This window comes from Crinia signifera, chromosome 8 (assembly GCF_055691185.1).
Source record: "Crinia signifera chromosome 8, ASM5569118v1, whole genome shotgun sequence".
NCBI classification, from domain to species: Eukaryota; Metazoa; Chordata; class Amphibia; order Anura; family Myobatrachidae; genus Crinia; species Crinia signifera.
The window spans coordinates 27,070,731-27,090,488 of record NC_139224.1 but is presented as its reverse complement, the minus strand read 5'-3'; the positions used below and the strand labels follow the sequence as shown (position 1 = coordinate 27,090,488).

Sequence of the window (19,758 nt, the reverse complement as noted above, 5' to 3'; positions counted from 1 at the left end):
ATCATTAAATGCCAATTGCAGAGTGAGTACTAGTGCATTATAGGTCCTCAGCAGCAGAATCCAGTTAGGAGCTAGTATTTCAGTCTCCCGGCGGGTTGGGGATAGAATCCTATCACTGAAAATCCAGATGGTCACGATGCGACAGCCGCATACCAACAATCCCGGTATTTTAACACTACCCCTAACCAAATTTCTACCCTTAATCCACCCCCCATTCCCACCCTACTACCACTCAGCCCCAAACATGAACTCCCCCTGAGAGAGTATTCAAACCCTAGAATAGGTCAAATTAGCAGTTAACCTATTCTATATTTTTCCCTGTTTTTTTCGTAAACATTTCAAAAGCCCCAAAAAAGCTGTTGATCGGAGAATTCACATCTTTTATTCTCAAAAAAAGGCAGCTAATTCGACAATGCAGATTTGACTTTTGAACAAAGTTGAAAACGGCAATGTTGAGTCCTGTCCGGGATTGAATAGGTCCTGCCAATATTTCTGACTATCGTAAATATAGGGCAGGATTGAGAACCGCCCCCACTCCCTTATAGTGTCTAACCCTAACCCAGTAATTACCGCCAGGATCCTTCGGATTTCTAAATGAGGGGAAATCCTCAGAGTAGTTACGTTTGAAATAATCAGAGTGACGTGCGGATTTCAGTAAACGTAAGTTGATGTAAAAGGATGGAGTCATCAAAACGCCAACTGCCGGTGCGGGAAGAAAGTTGAAAAAAATCAAGGTGGAAATTAACACCTGGCATTGTCTGTCCAAGAATATGAGATCTACTCGCCTGAGAAACAGCATGTGATATAGATTGGGAAACAAACGGGGTTTATTTACTAAGATGGGAGTTCTGTTACAGATGGGATGTTGCTATGTACACCCAATCAGATTATATCTATTATCTTCTAGAAGGTGTTTAAATAAATAAGAAGTTGATTCTGATTGGTTCCTACATCTCATGTTCAATAGAGCTCCAATCTTAGTAAATTAACCCAATCATGTCTTTTTCTATTCTGTCTTTTCTTGTTGGTGAGGACCAGATAAATGGGTGTGATCTCCCGCAATTACAATGTTGTAAAAGCCGGGTGTCCCGTAATGACAGTTGCTTGAAGCAGGTGGTCAAGACTAGTCGCCGACGGCCAACGAGGAGGGAGTGAAATTAGATTGGTCACAGCTCTCATTTTGAAGGACTAAAAGGCACTTGGCTGTGGACTGGTATCGTCCACCATCAAACCAGTAGAGCATTTTACAAGCCATAGTAGCACAGGCAGCTCTACAAATTAAATCAGAAGCAGGTCTGAATGACCCCCAATTGCATCTAGCTGCAAAGGTAGTTTCTTAGGGATTTCCTAACACATCCTCATCCATCCACACTTCCTTACACACTGTGTCGGGTATTTGTCACACTGCATCCTGTCAGAAGATCCTGCCTAGGAACCGGTCTCCAAACGTGCAGCTTTGACCTACAGGCCAGTTAATTAATATCTCTGTATTTGTAAATGCCAGGAGAGTAGCAGCAAGCATCCAGGAGTTATATAACATAATTACCTATACAGAATATTGCAGTATCTCCATCTTCCCCAGTTATAACATGATTACAGTCATACAACCACTGTATAATTTTGGAACCTGTCCACTCTGCTTCTTACACTTGCACAGATTGTTTACCATCGATTCTTCATTATAGCTTGGTCTATTATACGGCTTTTAGGTAAACAATACAGTTCCTGCAACACTTTTTTAATTGTAAGGATATTAAGTGGAGCTATGAGGCCGTTCGTTTGCGATTAAAAGTTAAACAGTGTATTTTCCAAGTGCTAATTGGACTGCTATCTGGTCATCAGCAAACCATCTACATCGAATCCTGACAACCTATGTGTGTTTTATAGCAAGCCTGAGAATTCTTCTCTTATCTAAATCATTACTGGTGGCTAAAGGAGTATAAAGCCTTACTGAACAATCTGCAATCACTGAAATGAAATCAACAGGGTGGGTTTTAATTAAATATTGTAAATGTTGAAGAAAATATCAGTTGGTAATTTGTGTTCCAACGTTAAGATGGATATATTTCTTATATATCAAGTGTAATTATCTATATTTATTTATTAATTTATCAACAGTTGCTTATATAGCGCATACATATTCCGCAGCACTTTACATAGTATAGTTGAATTGTTGACCAACTTGCTGTAGACCAAATGAACGTATCCCACACAAACACAGAGGCAATCACAAGGTAGCAGACTAGCTTTCGAACCATTTGCTTAGAGCGGGCTTATTAGTAGGCATATAAATTTGCCAAGACCAGTGTGACCCCCCAAATAGTAGAAATGCCCCAGTACCATTGGTCATCACCATGACTAGTAAAGAACTCCGTATATACAATTGCTTGAATGCAGAAACATGTCTCAGGATATACTGTACATGATAAAACATTGGCCCCTATTCAGATCTGATCGCAGTACAAATTTGTTCTCAAAATGGCCAAAACCATGTGCACTGCAGGTGGGGCAGATGTAACATGTGCAGAGAGAGTTAGATTTGGGTGAGTTATTTTGTTTCTATGCAGGGTAAATACTGGCTGCATTGTTTTTACACCGCAATTTAGATTTCAGTTTCAACACACCCCACCCAAATTATGCACATATTACATCTGCCCCACCTGCAGTGCACATGGTTTTGACCAGTTTGAGAACAAATTTGTACTGCGATCAGATCTGAATAAGGGCCATTGTGTCATTATTCACGGATAACTGTGCACTATTACCATATAATCTCCCTCAGTTTGGGAATGAACAGCGATAGTCTAGGATTCACAACCACTGATTTTTTTTTTGTTCAATGCTAGTATTTTTTTCTCCATTTGGTGGCATCTTTATGAAGTTCATTATCTTCTACCGATATGGAAGCTATAGCCGTCTGATGATAAATCAGAGCTGAATATAGTCCTGAAAAATACATCCTGGCTGGGTGTCTCAATACATGATGGTTCATCCATCAAATGGGTAGTATATTGCAATGATAGTTACCATTGTATTGCCCGATGATGTTGGAAGCTCACCCATCATTTGATAATGAGCCCCCAGTGTCCGTGCCTATCAAAATCTCTGAGAGTGCAGTCAATGGACAGGGGAGGAGGAGCCATGATTCAGTGAACGGCATTGCCCCACCCCTTGCTACTTGGCCCTCCCCCTCCACAATCTCCTATTGGGAAGGCTTCATATGTAGACGAGTAGTACTCTTCTTGGGAAAGTTAATTCACGGCAATGTGTCACTGTGATATTTAGCTGCACACATCCTCCAGCATTACAGTAGCCCAATATTACCCCCGACCTCTGTAGCGGGAAGGCGTTTAGGCGAGGTTGTTGGCTGCAGTATACCATTGCGGAGTATTGAATCCCCCCCACTTACTCTGTGGATGGTAGGTTTGATCATACTCCCCAGGACTCATGAATATCAGTCATGAATTGATTGCTAGTGACTTAATAGGCAGCGTTATTACGAATGTAGAAGACAAACCGTGCCGGTTAATCCAACAGATTCCTGCCCATATGCTTTACTGCCCAATAAAAGGGGAAATAAGCCTTTATAAATAAGATATCGCTTTTCTTTAAGATTCATTTGTTTTATTGGTTTCCAGCCTGCACACCTTATACGATCAGTAATTTATAGCTGTCCGACATGTATTTTTAATGTGTGCAATTAGGAAGGCAATAAGGTTGTCCAATCTGCCACAGTCATCCTGCTCACACTGGAATCACTGCTGTGTGTTCGCCTCTGCATTATGGGGGGGATAAAGTAATAGTAATATAACCTAGCACATAGCCCTTGTTCTGATACATTGATATCATTAATGTGGGGGAAAACAAGCAGATGGCTTCATGAAAAGAACAGAACGTTTCACTTCCATTAATTAGTTAAAATAACTTATAGCCTCCATGCTGAGAGGGAAGGTATGATTGAATACGGTTTCAAGCCACGTCACACGTGCTGGAAACCATGTTCTCGCTGTAGCCTGGTCTTGGTTTATTGCGGAGTAGTCCCTTTTACAGCTCTCTGTGTTCTTTTAAAGTGATCTGGGGGCACCATTCATACTGCAGGCTACCTGGGTCAAGGCCGGGCTCAACTCTGGTGGTCATGACCAGGGTCGAATTCCCAGGTAATACAACTCGAGTTGACCCTTTCACATCAAACCAGGAGCCAGGTTGCCACAGCAATATCCTGAGTCAGAGCTCCGTGTGGAACCGGTACAAGTAAAATACAATGCTGCATTGGGGATGTACCCATACCAGCTAATAATGGTTATATGAGGGAAGTGGAACAGATACAATACAAGGCAGAACCATCCTTTAACCATAGGTTTACTGCAACGCGGCATAATGCAGAGACACAATAACATTTGTTCACTGTATTAAAAATGTACATTCAAATTTTATGTTCGACCCCTCTAAGAAGAGCCCTCTTTATTCTCTTACAAATCATCCTGTACAGGCTGTACCAAGTCCAAGCCACACTTCCTCCGTTTCTCAATTTAAGCAGCAGTTACGAGGGAGATAAATTTCCTTGGGACCGTACATCACTCAGACTCCTCTGTCCTAATTCACCGTCTCAGTAATAATACTCAAGTCTTTTTTCCCAGCGGGTACATAATAAATCTGCATAATAAATTCAGAGAGGTCCCACTACTTGTGATTTGTTTGTTACAAGGACTTGAGGAAAGCAGACATTGGTTGTGGGACGACATGTGGCGGGGTGGTTGGGGTTTTGGTCACCTGCCACAGGATGTGATGAATTTACTATCGACGTTTTATTTTTTTATGGAATATCAGAGACACAGTCCTGTAGTCCTGTAAAGATTTAAAAAAATAAAATAAAAGGATATTAAATCAAACGGCTATTGTCCTTGTTTAGCACAGAACAATATGTAACACGTCCATCATTTTATGAAGCGTCTACGTCTACTCTCGGTAGAAAGGTACATGATGGATGGGACACAAAGGCTAAGTGCGGCTTGGCTGAACGACGTGATAGGAAATTATCATTGTTTGAACTTGTAAGTTAGAACAAGAGGAGTTAGAGGGACTTTTGTACTTGTGGTTCAGTTCCAGCCTTCACGACCAAAAGTAGCAACTCACTTCCGCCTTCCTCGTCTGATTCTTGTGTCAGGAAGAGAGAGAGAGAAAGAGAGGGAGAAAGAGAGAGAGTGTGTGAGAAGTGATGCGACGGCAGAGTCCGGGTGTGTGTGTGAAGTGGCCGCCGCCCCCGAGTTGGGGGGGGGGGGGGGGGGGGTTGGGCGGATTGGTGTGAGCTTGTGTGAGTTGGACCTCGTGGGGGGGGGGGGTGTCCATCAAAGGAGGGGGGATCTGCTCCGAAATGCCGCCCTCCAGTGGCTGTAAGTAAAGATACAGACTAGAGGCCAAATGCAGTAGCCTTCAGAATAGCCTTCAATATGCTAAAAGAGCAAATTTTTCAAAGATTTTACCGTGGGTTTTAAAGAAGCAATTTTTTTTCCCATTAAAGTGCCATGTAAATACTGCTACAAAATTGCCAGAACATTGCAACTCAAGGGCCCATACTTTTAGCACAAGGTGTTTTTCTAAAACATTCTTTTCTAGGGTTTGCCTATGAAATTCCTGCATTTTGCTATAAACTACTTTATGACATTATGAATATACAGTGTAAAAGCATAATTGTCAACACTCTATCTTTCGGTTATGTTCCTCCAGGAGAGTTACACAGTGGGCAATCCTACCCAATGTGTCGCACTGTCAGCATCATGACCCCAACACAAAATGTTTAAATTACTAGTTCGTAGCATATTACAGGTGGGAGGGAAATGGAAATTGTGGGCTCACCATCGACTAGTTGCTGTATTGTACAGCAGGGGGCAGCACAAGGCTGACTCAATTCAATATAAAATGCATCATTCAAACTCCTAACAGCACACCAGTCAGCAGGGGTGGATTGGCCATAGGGGCAGCAGGGAAGATTTCTGGTGGGCCAACATCAGCAATGAGGCCTGATCTGCACTTCCAACACCCACACACTGCATTGTTCCACTGTACACAATTATTTTGCCACTTTGTGGCTGTGGATGATCTAATGGTTGTGCTGTCTAGTGCTTGTGCTTGGCTGTAGGATTGAGGGAATGGTGATTGGCATAAGTGGGTGTTATAAAATGCAAAAACCTATAGTTTTCTAATGAATGATATAGTCTGGTGTATGATATTATGCGCTCCTTATAATTACAATTTTTTTTTATTCTTTATTTAATTTCCCCCTTGGTGCTGGACATTGCTCACTGTGGCACATCTCTGGGGTAGACTTACGGCTACACAATTCACCATACCGCTGGTACTGTACAAGTAAGGACACCTTTCAATTTCCTTTACACCTTACTTACTAAACCAAATCTCATCAGAAAAGGTCCATAACAAAAAATACTGCACAACAGTAGAAAATATCACACATTCACATACAGGTTGATTATCCCTTATCCAAACATCAATTATCTAAATTATTCTGAAAACCAGTTTCCAAAATCTACCTTTTCCCCCTAAAAACCTACTGGGGACATCTGTAACTGGCACTACTGGGGACATGATATGTAACTGTCACTACTGGGGACATCTGTAACTATCACTACTGGGGACATGATCTGTAACTAGCACTACTGGGGACATGATATGTAATTGTCACTACTGGCGACGTGATATGTAACTAGCACTACTGGGGACATGACATGTAACTAGCACTACTGGCGACATCTGTAACTGGCAATACTGGGGACATGATATGTAAGTGGCATTAATGGTGATGTGATCTGTAACTGGCACTACTGGGGATGTGATCTGTAACTGGCACTACTGGGGACATGATCTGTAACTGGCACTACTGGGGACATGATATGTAACTGGCACTACTGGGGACATATGTAACTGGCACTTCTGGGGACATGATCTGTAACTGGCACATACTGTACTGTGGACATCTGTAACTGGCACTACTGGGGACATGATATGTAACTGGCACAACTGGGGACATGATATGTAACTGGCACAACTGGGGACATGATATGTACCTGGCACTACTGGGGACATGATATGTACCTGGCACTACTGGGGACATGATATGTACCTGGCACCAGTGGGGGCATGATATGTACCTGGCACTACTGGGGACATGATATGTACCTGGCACTACTAGGGACATGATATGTACCTGGCACTACTAGGGACATGATATGTACCTGGCATTACTGGGGAAATGATATGTAATTGGCACTACTGGGGACATCTGTTACTGGCACTACTGCGGACATAATATGTAACTGGCACTTCTGGGGACATGATATGTTACTGGCACAACAGAGGACATCATATGTAATTGGCATTACTGGGGACATCTGCAACTGGCACTACTGCGGACATGATATGTAACTGGCACTACTGGGGACATGATATGTAATGGGCACTACTGTAGACATGATATGTAGCGGGCACTACTGGGGATGTGATCTGTAACTGGCACTACTGGGGACATGATCTGTAACTGGCACTACTGGGGACATGATATGTAACTGGCACTACTGGGGACATATGTAACTGACACTACTGGGGACATGATCTGTAACTGGCACATACTGTACTGTGGACATCTGTAACTGGCACTACTGGGGACATGATATGTAACTGGCACAACTGGGGACATGATATGTAACTGGCACAACTGGGGACATGATATGTACCTGGCACTACTGGGGACATGATATGTACCTGGCACTACTGGGGACATGATATGTACCTGGCACCAGTGGGGGCATGATATGTACCTGGCACTACTGGGGACATGATATGTACCTGGCACTACTAGGGACATGATATGTACCTGGCCCTACTGGGGACATGATATGTACCTGGCATTACTGGGGACATGATATGTAATTGGCACTACTGGGGACATCTGTTACTGGCACTACTGGGGACATGATATGTTACTGGCACTTCTGGGGACATGATATGTTACTGGCACAACAGAGGACATCATATGTAATTGGCATTACTGGGGACATCTGCAACTGGCACTACTGCGGACATGATATGTAACTGGCACTACTGGGGACATGATATGTAATGGGCACTACTGTAGACATGATATGTAGCGGGCACTACTAGGAACATGATATGTAACTGGCACTAAATATGTGCAAGAAAATTATTGATTGGCATTCAGCTTCAGTGCCTGAGATAGCATAGAAAATATATTTGTGTGCATTTCATGTGTTTGATGTGTTTATACAACATAAATGCAAGACACCCCAAGATACCTCATTGAAATATGAAAATATTCTGAAATACAAAATAATCCTTTATCCAAAATGCTTCTGGTCCCAAGCATTATTGGATAAGGGATTCTCATTCTGTATTAACCAAGACCGGTAGCGTCACATAAAATACTACTGCAGAAAAAGAAGGTGCACTGTCAATGTGCGGTATATAATGTATATTTGTACTATGCCTGTGATAGGCTTGTAACGGAGTAGACATGTGATATCAGTCAGCTCTTCCCAAACACACCCAGCAGACATGACATTATAGCAAAGCAAATTGCTGAAATAGGTGCCGATACACAATATTCTGGAATCTTAGCATGGGGTCTACAAGCAATACATGATTACTACAAATGATTCTGATTTCTCTGCTCATGATTCTAGTAGTATTCCTCTGGACAAAGTGACTTCTAGTATATTAATATACGACAACACCACATTTGCATACTTCAACACAATATAATTGCAAGCTCTGCAGGACCATTTGCCAGAACCATTACACCTCAGTTATTTTGCCGCCATGAACAATGAAAACGGTTGTAAATATCTGAAGACGCGTTACTCACAAGGCACTGCATGGCGGTAAAGGTTATCTCGAATGATTTGCTGCAGTTCGTGGTCGGGAGACGCTTTCTGGAACCTCTGGTTTAGGTAGTGCCGCAGGTCCTTGTTTAGTCGGCTTCCTAATAATAAACGTAAAATACAGCATATTAGTACTCCAGGCCGTAATCTCATTTGTGGAACGGGACAACAATTCAGGTGTCAAACGACTGTTGACCGTTTATTAAAGAAGATGCCTGTTGGGCAAAAGTGACAAACACACAATTGCCAAGAGGTTGTATTATCCTGTCCAGTACACAGAACACAACAGGGAACAATGACGTATACAATTCTTCTACTACTGGATGAAAGAAAATAATTTTCTTTTATAATGAGACTGCGGTTTAAATGGTTGTCTGTAGTTATCATTAAGCCTATTTATTATACTTTATTACACAGAGAAAAGCCAAATTTTTGGTTATAGAGCACCTGTCTTCACTGGCGATATGGCCTCTCTCTTCCCTAAACCAGTAAGTTCCAATCTGAATGTATGCAACACCTGCAGTGATTAGGTGTCCTTATACAGGTTCCTAATGCTGCCGTAGGTTGGAGCCAGGGACAACTAAAACATCTCTACACCACTATTCCTGGGAGCTGGGGCACATACTGTAGGCCGGATATGGAACCATCCAACAAAAAACGGGATGTACAGCATCCCTATCCCCACCCTTTCCCTAATCATTAACCCTAATACCAAAATTTGTGGTCCTAATACCCTAACAAATCTAACTCAACCCTCTTTCCAAACCTCTCCCTTAGCATAACCCTTAACCCAAACCCTTAAACCAGCCCTAACATTTTACCCATAATACCCTAGAGACTGAGAATTCCATTATATGGAGGGGGGTATACTTACAAATAGGGGAGCATTGCGTGTGCAAATATGGCTGTAAAGGAGTATTATGTAACACTAGGTAAAAGCCCGTCAAAATGATTGCTCCTACCTCCAATTTCTGTCTTTACAGCTCTCTGTCCATATCCAGGAAGTGACACTGTGTCAAGGAGTAATTTGGTTTGATGAGTGGCCTCTATTTGTCACTGGCGGTTCTTCGCCTCAAAAAGGTGAGGAGAATTTAGCCTTTTATATAATATGATGATACAGTAATTAAGAACAGTGCTGGTGGAGCGAGGAGACTGTTTTAAGATTACAGTTTAACATATGCTAGAGTAATGTGTTGGAGAAGTTAAGAGATTTACGATGTGTATGAGGAAAGTCTTCGCACTACTACGGTAACTGTCAGACAGAGCGCCATCCACTTTGCATAATTAGGCCTGACAAAAATGTGACTATTGGGGAGAATATCCACGGACTGGAACATCTTTTACCATGCAAAAAGGGATTTTCAAGACTGTCCTACCACACTCAGACATCAACGTGACACCCGATATAAAAATAGGTGGTGATAAAGGTACACCTATTACATTTTTTCGTGATTTATTTACTTTCTCTGATTAAAATTACATCTGTTTTCCAGTTTAATAGTCAGTAGAATGCAACAGAACCGGTTTACAATGACTTATTTTAAAACGGTCTGGTAAAAATGACTCTATAATTAGAATATACCGCGTAGAGAGAAACGCTTAAATGGAGGACGTTATTGTTCACTGAGGAAGTTTGAAATTGTTGCGGAACAAGAAAAAAATGCAATTCCATGTTCTGCAAATTCAGCATATTAAATAGTAAAACATAAGCGCAGAGTAATGTTTTTGTTATTTATGTACATTTCTAATGGTGAGTTGGTGATGAGACACCAGCGCAGTGAATGTAATTTAGAGAAAATGACTTCATCTACTGATTTTTTAAATTAAGTAAAAAAATATTCAGTACAGCTAATAATTCCCTGTCCCATCATAAAAAAACCCTACTTATTACAGCATAAATACGTGTTCTTTCTGAAAGCCATAAATGAAGCCTCCCTAGTTTTGATAACTCACACTAATAAGGCAAGGAAATTCTATTCTACCTAATTAATCACTAATCGCATCCTAATTATAACTTAGCAATGCATTCATCGCATATTACACTATTTAATACACTTAAAAATACAACCAAATAAACACAAAAAAAGTTCTATAAATATTTTGCAATAAACATATTTGACTATAAATCACTATCCAGATCTAAATCCAGATAATTTACATTGTTGGCAACAATACCGAACATTTTAAATAAGTTTGAATTGCGTAGAGCTTTTCATGTTATATCAAAATAAATAGCAGCAAATCAAAACGACTGCATTTACATCTTATGATAAACTAAAAAGCGCCAAAATATAAAATATGTCTAAGACAGAAGCTATTTCAATGTAGCACTATAAAAACGGACATTTGACTTATGAAGATATTAGACACATTTATTTACACTGGGAATAGATGTCCATGATAATAAGACCCCTCCCCCTCTAAGATCGGAGCCCAATATACATACAGTAACAAGGAAGGCGGCACTCAGAAATCTATCAATAGATAGACAGACGGATAGCAAAAACACACTGGCTGTTGATGCACATTCCCTAGTGTAAGCACCAATAACAAGCAGTGGGAGGGACATCGACAACAGCTCTGCCTGTTTGTCAGGTGACATGGGGCCAGATCAAGCTTGAGTGATCAAGTGGAAAGTGATAAACAACCAGCCAATCAGCTTCTATCTGTCATTTTTCAAAACCAGTCTGTAACATGACAGGTAGCAACTGGCTGGCTGTTTATCACTTTCCATTTTATCACTTTTTGTAATTTGATACATCTGGCCCATAGACTGGTTTTAAAGGAGACCAGTGTGAGATACTGTAGATCCTGTAATCAGAGGCATCACAAGGGGAAAAGGGCGGCACCGGTTTTTAACAAAATTGCCGTCTCATCATCAGTGACAGGCATTGGGTGCTACAGTGCGACATTAACCTGCAAACACTAGTCACCGGGGGCAGACCAGAATCCCTGTGGCTGCCGGGCACACCCCAAGAAGACACCGTAATTACCAACATATTTTCTTATAGCCTGCATTACGTTTAGTTTAAGATTGCAACTTCAATTATTGTATCTCTAAGGACATTTGAAATGTTGGCACCTTTGGCAATTGTTCACGGAAAGTTTTTCCCAAACACGAAACTTTAAAGAGAAAATAAGAACTTTTACGCGGCTTACAGTTTCTTAGATCTTCGTGTACCCTAATTAAAAAAAAAAAAAAAAAACAGTTTCCACTGGCCTCTGAACACTCTATTTTAATACACGCTGTAGAGTACAATCGGGACCACTGACAAAAGTCAAAGTATAGCTCATTACAAGACTCATCCAACAGGCCTCCGTCCCCGCGTGGAAAGCGATCCGCACAAAGCTTTAGAAGCCTTCAATAATAGCCCTGCTTTTATGTGGATTAAAGATCTACTTTATTAATAGAGTCTGATTCTCCTTGTGTTCACCTTTATACGGCCTGCTACGCATCGCTATTACAATGCTGCATTAGCCCGGGAAGAATGGATCTGTTCTCTCTGCAACCTCATTAAAGATCACAAAATATCCAAAAAACAGGTAATGCATGCAAAAGAAGCACAAGATCGTTAGACGGTGCCGGATTCTTAAGAAAGGAAATGCTAGGAGAGTGTTATTATAGTTTGATTACTGCATACATATCAGCAGAGTGCTGTAATATCATTAGAGAAATACTGTATTATTGGTGACCTTAATGGAGGCGGCTTGTGGAACTGACCTCAGATTGTAGAACGCGTGTCAAATTATGGAAATGTTTTCCGCTGGGAGTAATTGAGTGAAACTGATGTCTCGCAGAAATAAGACAATGTTGTTGGGTGAATACATATTTTCTGTGTTTGCTGAATTTAAAACCTGTAATTACCCTCTGCAATGCCCAAAATAACACTATAGCCTGTCAGACATCCAGTGAGTGTGATATATTTATTCAGGGGGGCAAACTGCGGCCAGATTCACTGGTGCAACCAAAAGGAAACATGAAATGGGCCGCAGCTTAACACATATGTATGTATTTTACTCTGGTATGTGTTATATAGAAGGAGAAATGTAAAACGCATATTAGAACTTTTCAGTAGATAGAATGATAGCTTGGTTAATATTAGGAAAAACACGTACCTTCCACCAGAGGTGTAAAGGCCTCTATACAGTACTAGTGCGGTTTGGGCCATAAAGCCAACTTGAATGAACTTGATGGATGTCTTTATTCAGCCTACTATGTAACTGTGGGGTAGATGTATGAAGCAGCGATAAAGGAGGAGAAGTGAGCCAGAGGAGAAGTGGCCAATGGCAACCAATCAGCTGCTCTGTATAATGTTATATTATGCAAATTATAGATGTTACTTCAGTGCTGATTGGTTGCCATGGGCCACTTCTCCTCTGGCTCACTTCTCCTCCTTTATCGCTGCTTCATACATCTACACCTAGGTAACTGTAATTTTCACATGATTTTGATGAATCCGGCCAATAAATTGTGTGAAAAGTGTCAAATTGTATGTCTTTTACTTCAGCTTCCAACCTGATGTGCGGACCCGTGCGGATCCAGAGATTGTCACTGCTGTAATAAGGCGACATCGTATCCCGCAGCGGTAAATGGGATAGGGTTACCACCTCATCCCTTTAATTCCGGACATATTAATTACACAGGTTCTGTGGCAGTTTAAAACCAGGTGAAATGAGTCTTGAAGTCAGCCAGCCACAGAACCTGTGTAATTAATATGTGTCCGGAATTAAAGGGATGAGGTGGTAACCCTAAAATGAGATTGTATGCTAAGTGACGGCATGTGATGTATCATACGCGGGCTAGCCAATGGACAAGGTACAGCATCTGAGGCTGCATGCGGTCCCTTATCGAATGGCCCCCGTACATTAGGTCAACCTGTCCTAAGTACAAGTCAGCACCAACTTCCCCTGAGCTCACCCGGGAGAGCTTGATAAGAGTTGGCACTTGATGTGTGATTTTTTACATGTGATATATCGGATGTGATTTAGCACATGTAACCCGGGGAGCTGTAGGTGGGGTAGCGGCAGGAGAGCAGGGTGCAGGGTAGTGATGAGTGGCGGGAGAATAGAAAAAGGCCTAATGAAAAGACTGGGTGGGTGCTGATTGGCTGAGCGCATCTTTTGAATAGGATTTTTTCTATTCTCCCGCCGCTACCCTGGATCCTGCTCTCCGGTGCCCGCCTGCCGCACCAGGGCCCTGCTCCCTCAGACCTCACTCCCTGCCGCATTGACGGTTGCACATAAGATTTAGCTAGTCTGCTACCTTCTGTGTTTGTGCATGTGTGATAAAGAGATGTAGTTTCACTCTCTGACAGCAGATGGCAGCGTTTTTGGAGACTCACGGACACTACACATATATATATATATATATATATATATATATATATATATATATATATATAGATAGATAGATATAGATAGATATAGATAGATGATAAACAGCCTCTGAATTGTACAACTCTTGGGAACTATATACTGAATGGTCTATCATCTACATCAGTGTTTTTCAACCACTGTGCCGTGGCACACTAGTGTGCCTTGAGCTGTTCTGAAGTGCGCCCCAAATCTAGGGATGCCCAAACCAGCTTACAGCCACCACCAGTCCAACTGTTATTTACTGGTCTCTTCTGTTCATGTAAAGAGCCTATGTATTAAATTTTTGTTACCTGTGGGGACCACTGTGGTTGTTTTTTATATGGAGGCCAATAGGTTTAGTTTTTCCCTGTGGGGTCCAATGTGTTTTGCCCTGTGGGGATCTCATGGTGTGCCTTGGCAATTATAAAATCTTATTTAGTTTAGTGCGCCACAAGGTAAAACGGTTGAAAAAAAATATATATATATGCTCCACTTGCTCCAAACGGAGCTGCGGCCGGCACTCAAGGAGACTTGTAGAAATAAGTAGATGCGACACCAATGTGCGGTCGCATCTACTTATTTCTACAAGTCTCCTTGAGTGCCGGCCGCAGCTCCGTTTGGAGCAAGTGGAGCATATTTATCATTTGGCAAGGCTACCAGGAGCAGCTGCATTTGGTTCGTGTGAGTGCCGGACATCTGCCACACATATATATATATATATATATATATATATATATATATATATAAATCTAGAGTCTGTGAGTCTCCAAAACACTGTCACAGCAGAGAATGAAACTACATCTCTTTCTCACACATGCACAAACACAGAAGGTTTTGCTCTGAGCAGGCTTAATAATTATCCTATACTGGATAAAAGTCTGACCAAAAAACAGCTTCTTCAATGTACTTTCACTTTGAGCTGTAACAGTTTTTATCCCACAAACTCTCCGCCCCACCCCCAGTCCCTATCTGCTCCTACCTCCAATCTGTCTCTCTCCATATCAAGCAAGTTTGAAACAGATTAGTGTCCCTGCAAAAATTACTTTCAGTGATGACATCATATATATATATATATATATATATATATATATATATATATATATATATATATATATATATATGATAAACTGCATATTCAGGGGAACTGAGCAGTAACTAATAATAAACACTTTTTTTTAAAGAACATTTTTGCATTACAAATAAGGGATTGGCTGTAATCTTGCAATAACCCCCCCCCACATTTATGTTATAGGCGGAACTGTAATTCTATTGTTTCCATCCACCTCTTGGGAAATAACCTGGCTCCTTTCCTTGCATGATAACGCTCATCATAAATGGTCTTTTTACAGCTCCATTGGCTGAGAGTCATTTGAGTCAGTTTCACTCAATAAATCTCTCTGTGGTACGTGTGCAGCCTTTAATCTAAATTCATTTGTCTGGAAGACACTGGTGAGTCTCAGCCCTGAATGTAGATATCGCTGTCTATTCAGTGAGAGGACTCAAGAGGAGCATTAAAGAACTTATCCCTAAATATCTTGTGGTATAATGGTGGTAGTTTACAGAATAATCTCCTGCTTACCGGCGAGTGCAGAGGCTGCTCACTACCCATTCGCCTGTGCACGGCACCTGACAATTCTCTCGCCCCGAAGCAACATAAGAGTTACCTGCTTCACATCAAACAGAATTTCAAGTGCAGCGATTACTGGAACTTGAAAGTATAACTCGTCAGATGACAATTTGTCATTTTTATATAGCTTTGTGCATGTGTAAACAGCTTCCACTCACTTTTACAGCCCTTCAGAGGTTTTGGGGGTAGATGGAGACAGATCTCTTATACTGTGGTTTAAAGAATAGAATTGATGTGAAGGAAATAATCACTATGGCAATGCATTTTTGGAACGGATATGTGTATGCATTGGTGGAACTTGTGGGTGGTGAGCCCAGTTGGAAAAACAATAAAACTTGCCCTCCACCCAAACTCAAATTCACAATATGCCACACAGCAGTGGGCACCTTTGTCATTAGGGGTCCCGATGCAATGCTGTTGCTGCAACCATGGTAGTTCCGCCTCTGTGATTATGGGTCTATTTCTGAATAATGGCGATCTCCTCCCAAAACTGGTTGATGCGTGTCCTCGCGCAAAATCCCGGGTTATTTTTGCTAGTGTAGTATAAGTGACTTAACTCACTCCCCCTACCCCTTAAACCCTCCCTGCTTGAAGCCTAAACCTACCCCTCCTCCCACAGCCTAACCCTAACCCCCCCCCCCCCGCAGCCTAACCCTTATTTCCCACTGGTGCCTAAACCCCCCTCCTTCCCCGGGATCCTCATCCATATCAAAGCTCTAGCCCAAGGTTCTGATGGCAGTTGGGATTCCATTGCCGGAATTCCATTAGCCGCCAATAAAACTATACAACCCTGTCGACCATGTCCATCTCTTTTATGTGGTTGACGCAATGCATGTCGACCTGATATGAGTCAAAATATTGACAGTATACCCATACACTATGACAATTCACCTGCCAATGTGATGCGTGGGGTCGCATGCGATATATTGCATGCAAAAGGACCACATGCGATATATTGCATGAGATCCTGCCACCCGGAAGGCCTTGGGCGATTCAAGGGTGTTCGCTGGTGACTTCACCGAGAGAAGTCGTCATAGTGTATAAAGAGAAAGAACTGATCTGTTCCCTGTCCTGTCCCAACCAGTCCGCACAGCAGAAGGACGTGACGACTGCTGCCCCTGTTCCAATGCTTTCTAGAAATGTAAATGTATAGATACAATGCAGACTGAATACTGGCAATCTCCTCCCAAAAATGGCCATTGCATAATGCAGCATAACCTTGCATTGTCGCAGTCCTCATAGAAAGGTACCCTTTTAAAATGAGATGCAGTTATATTGGCGGCTAACTGAATTCCGGCAACGGAATCCCAACTGCCATCAGAACGTTGGGCTGGAGCTTTGATATGGATGAGGATGCTGGGTTAGGCCGGGGAAGGAGGGGATTTAGGCACCAGTGGGTAATAAGGGTTAGGCTGCAGGGGGGGGGGGGGGGGGTAGAGTTAAGCTGTGGGGGGAGGGATAGGTTTAGGCTACATGCAGGGAGGGTTTAAGGGGTAGGGGAGAGAGTTAAGTCACTTATACTCCACTAGCAAAAATAACCCGGGATTTTGTGCGAGGACACGCATCAACTAGTTTTATTTTTTTGCTACTTTAAATATGTCTCAATGAATAATATCCAGGGTTGGACCCAGGATGCTCCCGGCAGTGAAAACGGGTAACCCGGGTAGTTGTGACCCAGGTACCGTTCACTGCAATGTAAAAGCCGCCAATAGGAGATGCTCTCATCTCCCGGCACCGCCTCCCAATGACATCACCCACCAGCATTATGACAGGTTAGGAGACTAGTGGGAAAGGGTTTGCAAGCCAGGTAGCACCCGGGTACAAAATTTCAGATGTGGCCCGGCGTGTCTAGTGGAAAAAGGGGTATTATGGAGACCGTTTGGGTTCTCCATTTAGGGATACCGGGGGTTGGTCTTTTGACTGCCAGTAACCTCACCTCTGCGATATCGTATGTATCCCCTTAAAACATAGCCCCAAATACATAATCAATGTTGTAATCCTCCATAAACACTCATTTTTTTAAGATTGACCCCGTGAGTTGGAATCTGGCTAAGTTCTGGATAACGGTATCAATATCGATGCATCTGAGTGAGGTCATCTTAACTAATCGCTAGATAACAGCAGTTCACGGGTAATGCCAGGTACAAACCAATATCTACAGCAACTTATTTTATATAGCTAATTTCTAATTGTATTAGTATAGGGATTCTCAATGCATTACGGCGCCTATTGAATCATAATGATTAACATTTAACCTTAACTCTATATTACCCCTAGAAATCACACGGACACATCTTATCCTAAAATAACGACAGGAACAACAACTGCATAAGTTAAAATGTCATGGGTATTTATTAACTGGTATGACCCTATTGTAAAGGGATGGCCAGGAAAGCGCTTGGAGACCAGCTCCAGTCAAAAGGTGTTAATAATGGTGGCGACTACAACGCCCCAACTTATAACCTGGGCGATGAAACACCCCCATCTATTCACGGCACAGCCTGGCTGTGGCGATCTTACCGCCCCTTCTATGGCATGGCGAGTACACTTCCAGGAAGTGGCCAACATCCCCCTGAGGCAGGACTCACCAGCCATAATGTCAAAGGTGATAGCCGACAGGCCAGGTAGCAATTAGGAGAGCATGGGAAGGGAGGGTGGGATTCCAGACTCAAAGAGGAAGCAGCAGCATCTGACTCCTCCTAATATACCCCTGCACAAGCTACCACCCCCTGGCTACCTAATGGCTGACCAATCTAACAACTACCCTAAGCTTCAATGAGTAATCTATAGAGTCACAAAACTTTATTGAGACAATCACTAAATTCACAGGCTCCTAAATGCCCTCATGCCTAATCAGCCCTCGTTTAACCTAAAGCAATGTAAAGACTGGCTTACACTTTTATGTAGATATGGTGAATAAAAACACATATCGAGAGACAGCGTTGTCTGAACACTAAAATTACTTTTAAATAAGTCACCAGATGTACACATCCGTTACCATGGTAGTGGCTGCTAAGTTTGCAGTGTGCCTGCTATGTATTCCTAAATTAATATAATGTAACAGCCAAAGGGCAGGAATCCAGCTGCTAAAACAAATAAATTCAACTATGAATAAAAGGGATAATGGGTTAATTGCGGACTAGTCACGGGAGGACATAACAAACCCCAATAAAGGATTCCTGGAAGTAAAATACTGCTACAGATGAAGCAGATCACGGTGCACCAAATTATTGATGCACTGTATGTCATTGGCCGCATGTGTTGTGGAGGGAGATGTTGGTATATACCAAACTTGGATACGTATGTCTATAGGATTGTATTTGTATCCTCAGGCAAGGCATAACGTCCACCATCATAAAGGTGTATATCCGTGAAGTGTGTATGCCTTCTGGGCTGCGATGTAAACGTACAGCCCCTTCGGAAAAGTCTATGTTAAGTGAACATGGAGTGAACGATTAAACTGTAGGTAACATGCTTACTGTACATGCACCTTTCCCATCAGCCAATTGTCCCACATTAGTCAAAGCATTAGTAACCAAATGTAACTTGTTAAAAATCTAAGAACCTCGCGACCTCTGGGGTCAAAATCAACCTCTACCTCGGCCGATTTTTACCGATAATCGGCCGATATATCGGACGATCGGTCGGAAATCGGACAATCGGCCAAAAATCGTTCTAGTGTGTGTGTTCCTCTGCAGCACCAGCAGAGAAGCTGTCAGAAACGTGTTATAAAGATGTAGCCACGCTTATCGTTGTTGCACCAATCGCCACTTGCTACTCCCATGGCGATTGGTGCAATCCAGATGCTACTCCCGTGGCTCATAGAAATGCAATGAGAGGCGATATCACAGTGTGGCCATTCCACGC

The 19,758-nt window shown here is 42.2% G+C and overlaps 1 protein-coding gene across 5 annotated transcripts in view; it reads right to left on the bottom strand.

The window, feature by feature from the left end:
• Nucleotides 1-19,758, bottom strand: part of MAGI1 (membrane associated guanylate kinase, WW and PDZ domain containing 1) — a 413,627-nt gene that overhangs the window by 218,836 nt on the left and 175,033 nt on the right. For all 5 annotated transcript variants that reach the window (XM_083156031.1, XM_083156033.1, XM_083156032.1 and 2 more), the window contains exon 2: nucleotides 8,894-9,010. In XM_083156031.1, coding sequence (XP_083012157.1) covers nucleotides 8,894-9,010 — 117 coding nt within the window. The remainder of the gene's footprint in view (nucleotides 1-8,893; nucleotides 9,011-19,758) is intronic.